The 18,271-nt window shown below is 37.8% G+C and overlaps 1 protein-coding gene across 1 annotated transcript in view; it reads right to left on the bottom strand.

Annotated features, from left to right (window-relative positions):
- The window catches only part of LOC147352763 (phosphatidylcholine transfer protein-like), a 44,748-nt gene that overhangs the window by 6,611 nt on the left and 19,866 nt on the right, over positions 1–18,271 (bottom strand). Inside the window, exon 2 of the mRNA XM_086355674.1 lies at positions 1,355–1,469. Within this exon, the coding sequence (XP_086211800.1) occupies positions 1,355–1,469 (115 nt within the window). The remainder of the gene's footprint in view (positions 1–1,354; positions 1,470–18,271) is intronic.

An 18,271-nucleotide genomic window follows, 5' to 3' on the forward strand; every position in this document is an offset into this window, starting at 1 on the left:
TAAAAGCCAATCCTGAGACTCTGGATGCCATCAGTAGAAAAGTTCCTGTTCCTCTGGGGTTGTGTACTTGGTTAGAATGTAACCAGTCCATTCTGAAGGAGATCAGCCCTGGGATTTCTTTGGAAGGAATGATGCTAAAGCTGAAACTGCAGTACTTTGGCCACCTCATGTGAAGAGTTGACTCATTGGAAAAGACGCTGATGCTGAGAGGGACTGGGGACAGGAGGAGAAGGGGATGACAGAGGATGAGATGGCTGGATGGCATCACTGACTCAATGGACATGAGTCTGAGTGAACTCTGGGAGTTGGTGATGGACAGGGAGGCCTGGCATGCTGCAATTCATGGGGTCGCAAAGAGTCAGACATGACTGAGCAACTGAACTGAAGCCTGCCTCTTCTGGTGGCCTCTCTGCATGACACAGAATCTGCCTGAGAATGTGGTCAATAGAGAAGAAGGCAGAGTCCAGCTGGAGAAATGAACTATTATGTGCAGCTATCCTGGAAGCCAGACAACTATGGATTTTCAATGTCATGAACCAATAAACATTTTTTCCTTTCATTACACTGCAATTTGTTAGCTTTTCTTCCTTGCAACCAAGATTCCTAACCACAGCAAGTGCCTGTCAGGGTTTCTGGCCCCTGGGCTAGCTGTATCTGGTCCATTGTGCCTGGGACAGCAGAGATCACTCCCCACTCTAAGTGCCAGAAAGATCCCCTATCTAATGCCACTCATAATTCTCCATCATTTCTGGGAAAAATCTAAGAAGTGTAGCCAGGTGACCAGCCTAGGCCCTTGGGTCCCTGGACTCTCCTCCCAGGCTAATTCCAGATTCTGCTACCCCAACAATCCAAAAGCACCTAACTGCTCACAGATTAAAAAAAAAAAAAATTCATGTTGTTTCATGCCCTCCTCATTTTACTCATACTGTTCCCTGGGCCAAATGTCCTTAACCCACTCACCCTTCACTTTTCACCTCACCATGTATATATATTCTTAAAACTTTGGTTCAATTTGTCAAACAAAGCTCAGACACCACTTCCTCCAAGAAGTTTTCCATGCTCTTCCAGGTGTATATGTGTGTGTGTGTGTGTGTGTGTGTGTGTGTGTGATGACAACAAACTTGTAGTAAGTTCAAACAGGAGCAAACAGGAGAGTGAATCTATTAAAGTATAAAAAGGAAGTCCTAGAAATATTGAAGGCATATTTCAGCACAGCACCTCAGATATTTAAGCCAAAATTTAAAATGAAACATAGTATAATAGAAAGTAAACCTATTGATTTCTGCTGGTTAGAGAAAATAGCAATAGATTCTACCTCCTAACTGATTTTTTTTAAGGAATACATGTCACTCACCCGTCACTTGTGGGACCCGCCGTCTTATACAGCCCAAATCCATACAGATATCTGCAAGTATATCTGGTGGGGCTCTCAGGGTACCAATGAGCTTATACTCATAAAGTCCAGTTGGCTGTAAAATGAGAACAGATAGAAACAGCCTATTGATTCCCAAGGTGCTATTACACAGCATATGAAAAATAGTTGCTTGTGCCATCTCACTACCGGGCATCTCCTCTGCGGTCTTGGAAACGCAATGGTGAAAGAACAGGTGAAGATCTTGCTGATCTTGCTCTCATAGTTCTATTTGTTCTTTGCCACAGGGGCTGGTGACAGCTACCCAGGTCATTTAAGTAGGATAAAAGGAGGTGATGTGATAAATGGTGTCTAGTTTTGGGGGGCTGGTGGTGTGCGTATCACCAGGTGTTCAGGGAATGTCTCTATGAGGGATTTATCAGAAGAGTTTCTTCTGAGTATTAGAAGGAGCTGGCCATGGGAAGATGAGAAAAGCCCATTCCTGGTAGGGAGAAGGTCACAGGTTGATGGATTGATTGTCTTACTCAAAGAACAGAAAGTCAGGGAGACCAGAGAACTGTGATGGGGGAAAGCGATAGGAGCTGCTGTCAGAGAAGTAGTGGGGGCTGGGTCCAGAGGGCTTTGTGCACCAAGGCAGTGGGCAAAAAGATTTTATTCTAGTAGCTATGGAAAGCCAGTCAATAACTTAAAATAGGGAAATTATTTTTTAATAGTTCTTGCTTCTTGGTAGAAAACAGAGCATAAATGAGTAAGGAGATGAGTTAGAAGACCAGTACAATGATCCAGAGAAGAGAGGCTGACGACTGGCCAGAGTGGTAACAATAGTGATGGGGAGAAGTCAGTAATTTAGGGTAACATTTTGGAAGTAATATCAACAGAAATTGATGAAAGGTTGGCTGTAGAGACAGAGATAGCTAGAACAAATCTTCTAACATTTGCTTAAACAACCAGGTAGATGGGAGATCCATTTTCTGAGAGAGAGAAAGCTTGCAGAGGAGGTGACCTGTGGGCTGACCAGGAGTTCTATTTTGAGCATGTTGAGTTTGAAGTGCTTGTTAAACACTCATGTGGAAATGTCACATAGGCAGAGTTCAGACTATTTTAGATAACCATGGGCCATAATGAAACCCAAAACATTATTGTTTTACTAATTCCAAGATGGAATTTTTCAGCAACTGCTTTTTTTTTTTCCTATAGAAAAACTTGCATATAAAAGAATGAAAAAGGGATACATGTAGAGAACAGATTTGTGGATACAACAGAAGAAGGAGAGGGTGGCACAAATTGAGAGAGTAGCATTGAAACACATACATTAACATATGTGAAATAGAAAGGTAGTGGAAACTGTTGTATAACACACGGAGCTCAGCCTAGTGCTCTGTGACAACCTAGAGGGGTGGGGTGAAGTGGGGGAGGAATGGAGGAGACGTACAAGAAGGAGGGGGTATATGTATGCTTATGGTTGATTCATGCTGTTGTATTGTATTGCAGAAACCAACACAACATTGTAAAGCAATTATCCTCCAATTAAAAATTTTTAAAAAGATAAAAAAAAAACAACAAAATGAAATGGTGGAAGAAACACTAGCTTCAAACCATAGTCCTTTTTATTCAGAAAAAATATCATTTCTAAGTACAAGAGATTTTCCTTGTTTTCAAGCCATATTCTGTGAGGATGTAGGCTGGAGGGGATACACTTCACTCTCTGTACAATGGCAACTAATTCCTGACACCCCTGCCAAAAGGTTTATTGTACAATTCCTGACCCTCTTGGCAAAGGGTTCTTTGTTAAGATTAAACTAATGACTTAATTCCAGTACAGAAACAAACAAACAAAAGAAACAAAAATGAACCTTTTAAATTGTGGCAGATTCATGTTGATATATGGCAAAACCAATACAATATTGTTTAACAAGTGGTGCTGGGAAAACTGGTCAACCACTTGTAAAAGAATGAAACTAGAACACTTTCTAACACCATACACAAAAATAAACTCAAAATGGATTAAAGATCTCAACGTAAGACCAGAAACTATAAAACTCCTAGAGGAGAACATAGGCAAAACACTCTCCGACATACATCACAGCTGGATCCTCTATGACCCACCTCCCAGAATATTGGAAATAAAAGCAAACATAAACAAATGGGACCTAATTAAAATTAAAAGCTTCTGCACAACAAAGGAAACTATAAGTAAGGTGAAAAGACAGCCTTCAGAATGGGAGAAAATAATAGCAAATGAAGCAACTGACAAACAACTAATCTCAAAAATATACAAGCAACTCCTACAGCTCAATCCCAGAAAAATAAATGACCCAATCAAAAAATGGGCCAAAGAACTAAATAGACATTTCTCCAAGAAGACATACAGATGGCTAACAAACACATGAAAAGATGCTCAACATCACTCATTATCAGAGAAATGCAAATCAAAACCACTATGAGGTACCATTTCACACCAGTCAGAATGGCTGAGATCCAAAAGTCTACAAATAATAAATGCTGGAGAGGGTGTGGAGAAAAGGGAACCCTCTTGCACTGTTGGTGGGAATGCAAACTAGTACAGCCACTATGGAGAACAGTGTGGAGATTCCTTAAAAACTGGAAATAGAACTGCCTTATGATCCAGCAATCCCACTGCTGGGCATACACACTGAGGAAACCAGAAGGGAAAGAGACACGTGTACCCCAATGTTCATCGCAGCACTGTTTATAATAGCTAGGACACGGAAGCAACCTAGATGTCCATTAGCAGATGAATGGATAAGAAAGCTGTGGTACATATACACAATGGAGTATTACTCAGCCATTAAAAAGAATACATTTGAATCAGTTCTAATGAGGTGGATGAAACTGGAGCCTATTATACAGAGTGAAGTAAGCCAGAAAGAAAAACACCAATACAGTATACTAACGCATATATATGGAATTTAGAAAGATGGTAACAATAACCCTGTATACGAGACAGCAAAAGAGACACTGATGTATAGAACAGTCTTTTGGACTCTGTGGGAGAGGGAGAGGGTGGGATGATTTGGGAGAATGGCATTGAAATATGTATAATACCATATATGAAACGAGTCGCCAGTCCAGGTTCTATGCGCGATGCTGGATGCTTGGGGCTGGTGCACTGGGACGACCCAGAGGGATGGTATGGGGAGGGAGGAGGGAGGAGAGTTCAGATTGGGGAACACGTGTATGCCTGTGGCGGATTCATTTCGATATATGGCAGAACCAATTAATATTGTAAAGTTTAAAAATAAAATAAAAATTAAAAAAGTTTATACCACAAGAAAATAAAATAAAATAAATAAAAAATAAAATAAATGTACCTCTACTTCCAGGTGCTAACGCAGTCCTAATGACTAACCCCAGATGAATGAACCTACATCCTTAAACACTGTTCCAAGAACTTATGTGAAGTCAAGGTGTAAACGTGAAGATCTTTCTAGAGATCCTGAGGTTTCAAGGGTCTCCTGACTTAGGTGGCCTAACAATAATTCTCAGTTTAGGAATCTCAGATGTCTGTGAAAGTACCTGGCAGAAAATGGAAAGTAAATTTGAAACTGAATTCATAAGAATGTTTCAGCTCTGAGAGCATGTGGCATTATACCAAGAGTTTCCAATCAGCAAATGAGAGACTGGTGGGTCTGACCTCCATGCGTGCTGTGCTGTGGGATGCCCCACAAGAGGGAGGGATTCAAGAGAAAAGCCCTCCTCCTCCTGTCTCCTCCCATCAACTTCACAGAGGATGAGGCTTTATACCCAGCACACATCTACACCCACACACGTTTTAGTTAGCTTGGGAAGACAAAGAATTAGTTTCTGTTCAATAAGAAAAGAATGCGAAGTCACTCAGTCGTGTCCGACTCTTTGCGATCCTGTGGACTGTAGTCCGCCAGGCTCCTCTGTCCATGGGATTCTCCAGGCAAGAATACTGGAGTGGGTTGCCATTTCCTTCTCCCTGGGATCTTCCCAACCCAGGGATCGAACCTGGGTCTCCTGCATTGCAGGCAGATGCTTTATCCTCTGAGCCACCATGGAATCCCTGGATAGCTATGTATAGAGATTATGATCTCCCCAACTTACATGAATTAGCTTTGGTTATCTGGATAAATTAAGACAAACTGCTTCCTGGAACTAGTTCCCAGCCTTCCTGCATGTATTGATCATTTGAGCCGTTAGTGACTTCAGTCCTGTAATATTACAGAAAAGAAAAAAGAAAGCCCTCAAGGAAGAGAAAAATAAAACAGTGTGATTTATGTGAATACCCAAGAATGAACTATCATGATAACTTTCTTTAAACACTGTCTTCATGGCAGGACTGAGAAATGCCAGAACACCAGAGGACAAATTGTGGGATGACATTTTTCCTTGTCCATCAATAAAATGTTCTTTCCCGGTGTTTAGCAGCCCCATCCAAATTCTTGCATCAAAGAATCATTTCCTTTGAAAGAGGACCTCAGCAAACATATTTGCAACTTCATTTTGTCTTTGAAACAACAAAGTGAATTTTTATAACTATAAAAATAATTCATATTCACTAAGAAAAATTATAAAATGTGAAGAAAATTTAAATGGCATGTAATACTAAAATCCACAAATACCTAATTGCAATATATGATATATTGCTTCTCTTTTTACAATTTTTTATTGAAGTATAGTTGATTTACAATGTTGTATTAAATTCTGCTGTTTAGTAAAGTGATTCGGTTATAGATATACATACCTTCTCTTCCATAGTCTTTTCCATTATGTTTTAATTTATCACAGGATATTCAATGTAGTTCCTGAGCTATACAGTAGGATTTGTTGTTTACCCATCTTATATGTAAAAGTTTGCATCTGCCAGCCCCAAACTCCCAATCTTTCACACCCCCGCTCCATCTCCCCCAGGCAACCACAAGTCTGTTCTCTATATCTGTTAGTCTGTTTTCGCTTCATAAACATGCTCATTTGTGTCATACTTTAGATTCCATATATAAGTGATAGCATATGGTATTTGTCTTTCTCTTTCTGACCTGAACTTCACTTAGTATGATCATCTCTAGGTCCATTCATGTTGCCGCAAATGGCATTATTTCATTCTTTATAATGGCCCAGTGATGATTTTACATATATATGTATATATATAGATACCACATATTCTTTATCCATTCATCTGTCAGTGGACATTTAGGTTGTTTCCATGTCTTGACTATTGTAAATAGTGCTGCTATGAACATGTAGGTGCATTTATCTTTTTGAATTATAATTTTTCTGATTATATGCCCAGGAGTGGGATTGCTAGATCATGTGGCAAATCTATTTTTAGTTTTTTGACAACCTCCCTAATTTTTTCCATGACTGCATCAGATTACATTGTCACCAACCCTGTTAAGAGGTTCCTTCTTCTCCACACTCTCTCTAGGATTTATTATTTGTAGATTTTTAATGATGTCCATTACGACTGTGAGGTTGTACCAGTGTTGTTTGGATTTTCATTTCTCTAATAATTAGTGATGATGAGCATCTTTTCATGTTCCTATTGGCCATCTGTATATATCTTCTTTGGAGAAATGTTTATTTAGGTCTTCTGTTCATTTTTTGGTTGGGTTGTTTGGTTTTTGTTATTAAATTATAGGGCATGTTTGTATCTTTCGGAAATTAAGCCATGTCAGTGGCATCATTTGCAAATATTTTCTTCAAGTCCATAGTTTGCCTTTCTGTTTTGTTTATGGTTTCCTTTGTTGTGAAAAATCCTGTAAGTTTCACTAAGTTCCATTTGTTTATTTTTGCTTCTATTTCCATCGCCTTGGAAAGCTGAACTAAGAAAACATTGTATGATTTAAATCAGAGAATGTTTTGCTTTTTCTAGGAATTTTATGGTGTCTTGTCTTATTTTTAAGGTATTTTGAGTTTACTTTTGTGTACAGAGTGAGGATATGCTCTAACTTCATTGATTTACATGTGGCTGTCCAACATTCCTAACACTGCTTGCTAAAAAGACTGCATTTTTCCCATTGTATATTATTCTTGTTTCCTTTATCAAAGATTAATTGTCCATAGGTATGTGGGTTTACTGCTGAGCTGTCTATTCTGTTCCATTGACCTGAATGTCTGTCTCTGTGCCAGTACCATGCTGATTTATTTACTGTAGCTATGTAATATTGACTGAAAGTTATGCCTCCCACTTTGTTCTTTGTCCTCAGGATTGTTTTGGCAGTTTGTTGTCTTTTATGTTTCCATATGAATTTTAGGATTATTTGTTATAATTCTGGGAAAACCATCATGAATATGTTGATAGGCATTTCATTGAATCTGTATATAGTTTTGGGTAGTATGGCCATTTTAACAAAATTCTTCCAATCCAAGAGCATAGGATGTCTTTTTATTTTTATTTTTTGAATCTTATTTAATTTCCTTTATTAATGTTTTATATTTATCAGCATGCAAGTCTTTCAACTCCTTGGTCATGTTTATTCCTAGGTATTCTACTTTTCTGGTTCATTATTAAGAGCTTTTTTTTTTTTTTTACATCCCCTTTCTGGTATATGACTGTTAGCATAAAGAAATGCAACTGGTTTCTTTATGTTAATCTTGTATCCTGCTACTTTGCTGAATTCATTTGTACGTTCTAATATTTTGGTGTGAAGCCTTTAGTGTTTTGTAAATGGAGTATTTTGTCACATGCATATAATGACAATTTTACCCTACCATTCTGAATATATTTTATTCATTTTTCTTGTCTGATTGCTATGGCTAAGACACATGTCTTCAATACTATGTTGAAGAGAAGTGGTGAGAGTAGGCATCCTTGTTTTGTTCCCTGCTTTATTGGGAAGGCTTTCAACTTTTCACCATTGATTTTTATGTTGGCTGTGGGTTTGTCATAAATAGCTTTTATTATATTGAGACACGTTCCCTCTATATTCACTTTCATAAGGGTTTTATCATGAATTGGTGCGAAATCTTATCAAATACTTGTTTTGCATCCATTAAAATTATTATGTGGCTTTGTCTTTTCTTTTGTTGGTGTGGTGTATCACAGATTTATTTGTATATGCTGTGCCAGCCATGTGGCCCTAGGATAAATCCCACTTGGTTGTGGTTCATGATTTTTTTATGTGTTGTTCAATTCAGTCTACAAATATTTTATTGAACATTATTGCATGTATATTCATCAAAAGATATTGGTCTGTAATTTTCTTTTTTGGTAGTGCCTTTGTCTTATTTTAGTAGCAGGGTGATGGTGGCCCCATAGAATGTCTTTGGGTATGTTCCTTTCTCTTCGAACTTTAGGATGAGCAATAGAATGATCAGTCTAAATTCTTCTTTGTGTGTTTGGTAGAATTTGCCTGTGAAGCCATCTGGTCCTGCACTTTTATTCGTACAGATTTTTTTTTTTTTAATTAAAGATTCTATTTCATTTCTAGTGACTGGTCTGTTCAAGCAACCTATTTCTACTTGATTCAGTTTTGGTGAGCTTTATGATTCTAAAAAGTTTTTCATTTCTTCTAGTTTGTCAAATTTGTTGGCATATAATTGTGCATAGTCTTATATATATATATATATTTTTTTTTTTCCAATATCAGTTGTTTTTCCTCTTTCACTTTTTATTTTATTTGGTCTTCTCTCTTTTCTTCTTGGTGAGCCCAGCCAGAGGTTTATCAAATTTGTTTACCCTTTCAAAGAACCTGGTCTTGGTTTTATTGATTTTTCCATTTCCATTATTTTTATCTCTATTGATTTCCTATCTGAACTTTATTAACTCCTTCCTTAAGCTTCCTTGAAGTTTTGTTTGTTCTTCTTTTTCTAATTATTTTAGGTGGTGAGTTTGATTATTCACTTGAGATTTCTTATTTCTTAAAGAAGACCTGTATCAACATAAACTTTTCTCTGAGAACTATTTTTGCCACATTCCATAGTGTTTGTATAGTTCTGTTTTCACTGTCATTTTTCTTGAAGTATTTTTTATTTTCTTCTTTGATTTTATCATTTAAACACTTTTTAGTAGCATTCTATTTAGTCTCTATGTAATTGTTTCTTCCTTTTTTTTGTTTTTCTGGGATTGATTTCTAGTTTCATGCCATTGTGGTCAGAAAAGATGCTTGAAATGATTTCTATAACTCTTAAATTTGTTGAGGGTTATTTTGTGCTCTAGTATGTGGTCAGTTGTAGAGAATGTTGCCTGTGCGCTTGAAAAGAATGTCTATTCTGCTTTTTTGGAATGATACATATTTCTTTTAAGTAAATAAATAATTCTTTGTAACATATGTTACAAAATGAAAGTAACATGGTATAAATGGGTGGTGTTCTTATTTTGAAAGTGAAAGTCACTCAGTCATCAACAAATATCATGGCATCTGGTCCCATCACTTCATGGCAAATAGATGGGGAAACAATGGAAACAGCGACAGACTTCATTTCCTTAGCCTCCAAAATCACTGCAGCCATGAAATTAAAAGATGCTTGTTCCATTGAAGAAAAGCTGTGACCAACCTGGACAGCATATTAAAAGGCAGAGACATTACTTTGCTGACAAAGATTCATATAGACAAAGCTATGGTTTTTCCAGTAGTCATGTACAGGTGTGAGAACTGGACTATAGAGAAGGCTGAGAGCCAAAAAATTGATGCTTTTGAACTCTAATGTTGGAGAAGACTCTTGAGAGTCCCTTGGACTGCAACGAGATCCAACCAGTTAATCCTAAAGGAAATCAGCCCTGAATATTCATTGGAGGGACTGATGCTAAAACTGAAACTCAAATACCTTGGCCACCTGATATGAAGAACTGACTGATTAGAATAGACCTTGATGCTGGGAAAGATTGAAGGTGGGAGGAGAAGGGGACAACATAGGAGGAGATGGTTGGATGGTATCAACGACTCAATGGACAAGAATTTGAGCAAGCTCTAGAAATTGGTGATGGACAGAGAGGCCTGGCATGCTGCTATCCATGGGGTCACAAAGAGTCAGACGTGACTGAGTGACTGAACTGACTGACTGTTCTTATTTTAAAGAATATAATTTTAAAGCTATGGAAAGATCATTCCTAATTTATTTTCATGAGCTATTTCTGTTTCCAAACAATTTTACAAATGTGAATATTGTGAAATAAATACTCCATATAAGCCTGGTCCATGATTATAATTTTTTCATTTTGAAAGCAGTAAGTTTTATTAGAGATAAATTTTAGAGTAAAGGACATTAATATTTGAAGTGTCTATACATTTCATAAATTTTTCAGATAGTTGTTTTCTCTATACAATCACTGGTATCAAAGGAGCATCTCATCAAGATTGGGTACCATTATTTGTACAAAAGAAAAGAGAATAAATCAGTTTATTTGGGCAATGTTTTTAGTATTGATGTGTAAGTCTCTTGCAAATTATATAAACTCTTTCAAGCTTGTTGCTATACTTGTCAACCATATTAACACTTCAACGACTTCAAACAAGTTTATTCAAGATGTTCTTGGTTTTCCTAAAGCTCCTCCAGAAAACCAGTTCTAAGAATGGCTCATTTTTTCTTAATTTAAAGTAAAACACATTGCATGGTTTTCTATACTCCATTTATAGGATATTTCATTTGCTACACTTAGTATATCTAGAGAATTTTTCAATGGTAGAGAATCAGTGACTATAAAGTGTATAATACAATTAGTAGAAGAAATAAAATATTTGTTAGAGCACACACTATCTTTCTTGCAGAGAGAAACCCTATGGTCATATGCATAGTTAATAAATTTTCTGGTCTCCTACACAGGACTGGAAAAGGTCAGTTTTCATTCCAATCCCAAAGAAAGGCAGTGCCAAAGAATGCTCAAAGTACTGCACAATTGCACTTAGCTCACAGGCTAGTAAAGTAATGCTTAAAATTCTCCAAGCCAGGCTTCAGCAATACATGTACCATGAACTTCCAAATGTTCAGGCTGGTTTTAGAAAAGGCAGAGGAACCAGAGGTCAAATTGTCAACATCCGATGGATCATCAAAAAAGCAAGAGAGTTCCAGGGAAAAACAAACAAACAAACAAACACATCTATTTCTGCTTTATTGACTATGCCAAATCCTTTGACTGTGTGGATCACAATAAAGTGTGGAAAATTCTGAAAGAGATGAAAATACCAGACCACCTGACCTTCCTCTTGAGAAACCTGCATGCAGGTCAGGAAGCAACAATTAGAACTGGACATGGAACAACAGACTGGTTCCAAATAGGAAAAGGAGTACATCAAAGCTGTATATTGTCCTCCTGCTTATTTAACTTATATGCAGAGTACATCATGAGAAACGCTGGGCTGGAAGAAGCACAAGGTGGAATCAAGATTGCCGGGAGAAATATCAATAACCTCAGATATGCAGATGACACCACCCTTATGGCAGAAAGTGAAGAACTAAAGAGCCTCTTGATGAAGGTGAAAGAGGAGAGTGAAAAAGTTGACTTAAAGCTCAACATTCAGAAAACTAAGATCATGGCATCCGGCCCATCACTTCATGGGAAATAGATGGGAAAACAGTGAAAACAGTATCAGACTTTATTTTTCTGGGCTCCAAAATCACTGCAGATAGTGATTGCAGCCATGAAATTAAAATATGCTTACTCTTTGGAAGGAAGGTTATGACCAGCCTAGACAGCATATTGAAAAGCAGAGACATTACTCTGTCAACAAAGGTCCATCTAGTCAAGGCTATGGTTTTTCCAGTGGTCATGTATGGATGTGAGAGTTGGACTATAAGAAAAGCTGAGAACTCTAGGGGAAGATGGCAGAGGAATAGGACGGGGAGACCACTTTCTCCCGCACAAATTCATCAAAAAGCATTTAAACACCTAGTAAATTCCACAAAACAACTTCTGAATGCCAGCAGAGGACGTCAGGCACCCAGAAAAGCAACCCATTGTCTTTGAAAGGAGGTAGGAAAAAATATAAAAGACAAAAAAAGAGACAAAAGAGGGAGGGACAGAGCTCCGTCCCGGGAAGGAAGTCTTAAAAAGAGAGAAGTTTCCAAACACCAGGAAACACTCTCACTGCCGAGTCTGTGCCGAGCCTTGGAAGCACAGAGGGCAACATAACAGGGAGGAAAAATAAATAAAAAATTAAACCCCACAGATTATGAGCCCAAAGGTAACTCCCCCAGTGGAGAAGCAGCGCAGACGTCTGCACCCGCCACTAGCCAGCGGGGGCTGGGCAGGGAGGCGCGGAGCTGGTTGCATTGCTTAGAGTAAGGATCTAGCCTGAATTCCCTGAGTACAGTCTGGGCGAACTAATTTGGGCTAGCAAACCAGACTGTGGGATATCTACCACGCGAAAAGCCAGGCTTAACCTAAGACACCGCAAGGCCCGCGCACAGAACAAAGGACTGAACAGAGATAGCCGGCTGCAGACCATTCCCCTCCGGTGACAGACAGCCAGAGCCGGAAGGGGACAATTGCAGCCCCAGAGAGACATTATCTACAAAACTATAAGCAGGCTTCTTTGCTTACTAAGACTTCTTGGGGTTCTGGACGGTCAACATCTGCCTGAGAAGGTGTGCCAGTTGTACACCCAGAAAACCGATCTGCGGGGAGGCGATAAGTCGCAGCAACTGCACTCGCCAAACACCTCATCACCTGAGCTGCTCCGACCTGGGAAGGCACAAAACGCAGGCCCAACTGAGTCTGTGCCTCTGGGGACTACCCGAGTGCCTGAACCTGAGCGGCTTGGACTTGGGAGGTGCAGGCAGCCCAGGGCCGGCCACGGATGGTTCCTGGTGGAGCAACCTAGAGCCTGAGCAGTGTGGGCAGGGAGGCCACACGCGCCGTAAGCGGGGGCAGACCCAGTGTGGCTGAAGCACTGTGAGCACGCACCAGTGTTATTTGTTTGCAGCGTCCCTCCCTCCCGACAGCAACTGAACAAGTGAGCCTAAAAAAAAAAAAAAAAAGTGTCCACCACCATCCCCTTTGTATCAGGGCAGAAATCAGACACTAAAGAGACCAGCAAACAGAAGAAGCTATAACAGAGGGAACCGCCTTGGAAGCGACAGGCAATGGATTAAAACCCTGTCGTTAGTACTGACTACATAGGAAGGGGCCTATAGATCTTGAGAAATATAAGCTGGACCAAGGAACTAGCCGAAAATGAACGGATCCCACAATACCCACAACAACACCAGAGGAAGTCCTAGATATATTTTAACTATTTTTATGATCATTCTTTCTTTCTTTCTTTTTTTAAATTTTTTTTAAAATTTTAAGTCCTCTATTACTCTTATAATTTTCACTTTTATAACCTATTATTACTTTGCAAAAAAAAAAATACCCTATTTTTTTAAAGCAAACTTCATATATATATTTTTTATAATTTTTGTAACCTTGTTTTTTTTTAATTTTTTTTATTTTTTTTTTCTTTTCTTTAACATTGTATTTTAGAAATTCCAAACTCTACTCTAGATTTTTAATTTTAGCTTTTTGGTATTTGTTATCAATTTTGTACATATATTTTTAAAATAATTTTTGTGACTTTTTTTTCTCTCTTTCTTTCTCTTCTTCTTTTCTTTAACATTGTATTTCTGAAATTCCAAACTTTACTCTAGATTTTTAATTTATGCTTTTTGGTATTTGTTATCAATTTTGTACCTATATTTTTAAAATAATTTTTGTGACTTTTTTTTTCTTTCTTTCTCTTCTTCTTTTCTTTAACATTGTATTTCTGAAATTCCAAACATTACTCTAGATTTTTAATTTATGCTTTTTGGTATTTGTTATCAATTTTGTACCTATATTTTCTTTATAATTTTTGTGACTTTGTTTTTGTTTTTTCTCTTTATTTTTCTTCTTCTTTTCTTTAACATAGTATTTTTGAAATTCCAAACTCTACTCTAGATTTTTATCTTTTGTTTTTAGGTATTTGTTACCAATTTTATACCTTTAAGAACCCAGTCTTCAGTACCTATGTTTTACTTGGGAGCGAGATTGCTGGCTTGACTGCTCTCTCACCCTTTGGACTCTTCTTTATCTCCACCAGGTCGCCTGTGTCTCTTCCCTAACCCCTCTCTACTCTACCCAACTCTGAATTTCTGTGTGTTCCAGACAGTGGAGAACACTTAGGGAACTAATTACTGGCTGGATCTGTCTCTCTCCTTTTCATTCCCCCCTTTTATCCTCCGGGCCACCTCTGTCTCCTTCCTCCCTCTTCTCTTCTTTGTATAACTCCGTGAACATCTCTGAGAGGTCCAGGTGTGGAGTGCACATAAGGAAGTGATTACTGGCTAGCCCGCTCTCTCCTCTATTGATTCCACCTCATCTCATTCGGGTCACCTCTAACTCCCTCCTCCCTCTTCTCTTCTCCATGTAATGCTGTGAAACTCTCTGGGTGACCCTCACGGTGGAGAAACTTTTCATCTTTAACCTAGATGTTTAATCAATGGTATAGATAAAAGGAGAAGTTTTAGCTGTTGGGAGAAGTTAAAGCTCTATAGAAGGAGAAGTTTTGAGACTACTGTAAAAATAAGACTGATAACTGGAAGCAGGAGGCTTAAGTCCAAACCCTGACTCCAGGGAACTCCTGACTCCAGGGAACATTAATTGACAGGAGCTTATCCAACTCCTCCATACCTACACTGAAACCAAGCACCACACAAGGACCAACAAGTTCCAGGGCAAGACATACCAAGCAAATTCTCCAGCAACACAGGAACACAGCCCTGAGCTCTAATATACAGGCTGCCCAAAGTTTCTCCAAATCCATAGACATCTCATAACTCATTACTGGACACTTCATTGCACTCCAGAGAGAAGAAATCCAGCTCCACCTACCAGAACACTGACACAAGCTTCCCTAACCAAGAAAGCTTGACAAGCCACCTGTAAAAACCCACACACAGTGAGGAAACGCCACAATAAAGAGAACTCCACAAACTGCCAGAATACAGAAAGGACACCCCAAACTTAGCAATATAAACAAGATGAAGAGACTGAGGAATATCCAGCAGGTAAAGGAACAGGATAAATGCCCACCAAATCAAACAAAAGAGGAAGAGATAGGGAATGTACCTGATAAAGAATTCCGAATAATGATAGTGAGATTGATCCAAAATCTTGAAATTAAAATGGAATCACAGATAAATAGCCTGGAGACAAGGATTGAGAAGATGCAAGAAAGGTTTAACAAGGACCTAGAAGAAATAAAAAAAGAGTCAATATATAATGAATAATGCAATAAATGAGATCAAAGCACTCTGGAGGCAACAAATAGTAGAATAACAGAGGAAGAAGATAGGAATAGTGAATTAGAAGATAGAATGGTAGAAATAAATGAATCAGAGAGGAAAAAAGAAAAACGAATTAAAAGAAATGAGGACAATCTCAGAGACCTCCAGGACAATATTAAATGGTACAACATTCGAATCATAGGAGTCCCAGAAGAAGAAGACAAAAAGAAAGACCATGAGAAAATACTTGAGGAGATAATCATTGAAAACTTCCCTAAAATGGAGAAGGAAATCATCACTCAAGTCCAAGAAACCCAGAGAGTCCCAAACAGGATAAACCCAAGGCGAAACACCCCAAGACACATATTAATCAAATTAACAAAGATTAAACACAAAGAACAAATATTAAAAGCAGTAAGGGAAAAACAACAAATAACACACAATGGAATTCTCATAAGGATAACAGCTGATCTTTCAATAGAAACTCTTCAAGCCAGGAGGGAATGGCAAGACATACTTAAAGTGATGAAAGAAAATAACCTACAGCCCAGATTATTGTACCCAGCAAGGATCTCATTCAAATATGAAGAAGAAATCAAAAGCTTTACAGACAAGCAAAAGCTGAGAGAATTCAGCACCACCAAACCAGCTCTCCAACAAATACTAAAGGATATTCTCTAGACAGGAAACACAAAAACGGTGTATAAATTCAAACCCAAAACAATAAAGTAAATGGCAACAGGATCATACTTATCAGCAATTACCTAAAACGTAAATGGGTTGAATGCCCCAACCAAATGACAAAGACTGGCTGAATGGATACAAAAACAAGACCCCTACATATGTTGTTTACAAGAGACCCACCTCAAAACAGGGGACACATACTGACTGAAAGTGAAGGGCTGGAAAAAGATTTTCCATGCAAATAGGGACTAAAAGAAAGCAGGAGTAGCAATATTCATATCAGATAAAATAGACTTTAAAGCAAAGGCTGTGAAAAGAGACAAAGATGGTCACTACATAATGATCAAAGGATCAATCCAAGAAGAAGATATAAGAATTATAAATATATATGCACCCAACACGGGAGCACCGCAATATGTAAGAAAAATGCTAACAAGTATGAAAGGAGAAATTAACAATAACACAATAATAGTGGGAGAATTTAATACCCCACTCATACCTATATATAGATCAACTAAACAGAAAATTAACAAGGAAACATAAACTTTAAACTACACAACAGACCAGTTAGACCTAGTTGATATCTATAGAACATTTCATTCCAAAACAATGAATTTCACCTTTTTCTAAAGTGCACACAGAACCTTCTCCAGGATAGATCACATCCTGGGCCATAAATCTAGCGTTGGTAAAAAAAAAAAAAAAAAAAAAAATTGAAATCACTCCAAGCGTCTTTTCTGACCACAATGCAGTAAGATTAGATCTCAATTACAGAAGAAAAACTATTAAAAATTCCAACATATGGAGGCTGAACAACACGCTGCTGAATAACTAACAAATCACAGAAGAAATAAAAAAAGAAATCAAAATTTGCATTGAAACGAATGAAAATGAAAACACAACAACCCAAAACCTGTGGGACACTGTAAAAGCAGTCCTAAGTGGAAAGTTCATAGCAATACATGCATACCTCAAGAAACAAGAAAAAAGTCAAATAAATAACCTAACTCTACACCTAAAGCAACTAGAAAAGGAAGAAATGAAGAACCCCAGGGTTAGTAAAAGGAAAGAAATCTTAAAAATTAGGGCAGAAATAAATGCAAAAGAAACAAAAGAGACCATTGCAAAAATCAACAAAGCGAAAAGCTGGTTATTTGAAAGGATAAATAAAATTGACAAATCATTAGCCAGACTCATCAAGAAACAAAGGGAGATAAATCAAATCAATAAATTAGAAATGAAAATGGAGAGATCACAACAGACAACACAGAAATACAAAGGATCATAAGAGACTACTATCAACAATTATATGCCAATAAAATGGACAACGTGGAAGAAATGGACAAATTCTTAGAAAAGTACAACTTTCCAAAACTGGACCAGGAAGAAATAGAAAATCTTAACAGACCCATCACAAGCATGGAAATTGAAACTGTAATCAAAAATCTTCCAGCAAACAAATGCCCAGGTCCAGACAGCTTCACAGCTGAATTCTACCAAAAATTTAGAGAAGAGCTAACACCTATCCTGCTCAAACTCTTCCAGAAAATTGCAGAGGAAGGTAAACTTCCAGACTCATTCTATGAGGCCACCATCACCCTAATACCAAAACCTGACAAAGATCCCACAAAAAAAGAAAACTACAGGCCAGTATCACTGATGAACATAGATGCAAAAATCCTTAACAAAATTCTAGCAATCAAAATCCAACAACACATTAAAAAGATCATACACCATGACCAAGTGGGCTTTATCCCAGGGATGCAAGGATTCTTCAATATCCACAAATCAATCAATGTTATACATCACATTAACAAATTGAAAAATAAAAACCATATGATTATCTCAATAGATGCAGAGAAAGCCTTTGACAAAATTCAACATCCATTTATGATAAAAACTCTCCAGAAAGCAGGAATAGAAGGAACATACCTCAACATAATAAAAGCTATATATGACAAACCCACAGCAAACATTATCCTCAATGGTGAAAAATTGAAAGCATTTCCTCTAAAGTCAGGAACAAGACAAGGGTGCCCACTTTCA

Source organism: Bos grunniens, chromosome 19 (genome assembly GCF_055505025.1).
Source record: "Bos grunniens cultivar Pamir isolate PY7600 chromosome 19, Bosgru_T2T1.0, whole genome shotgun sequence".
In the NCBI taxonomy this organism is placed as follows: Eukaryota; Metazoa; Chordata; class Mammalia; order Artiodactyla; family Bovidae; genus Bos; species Bos grunniens.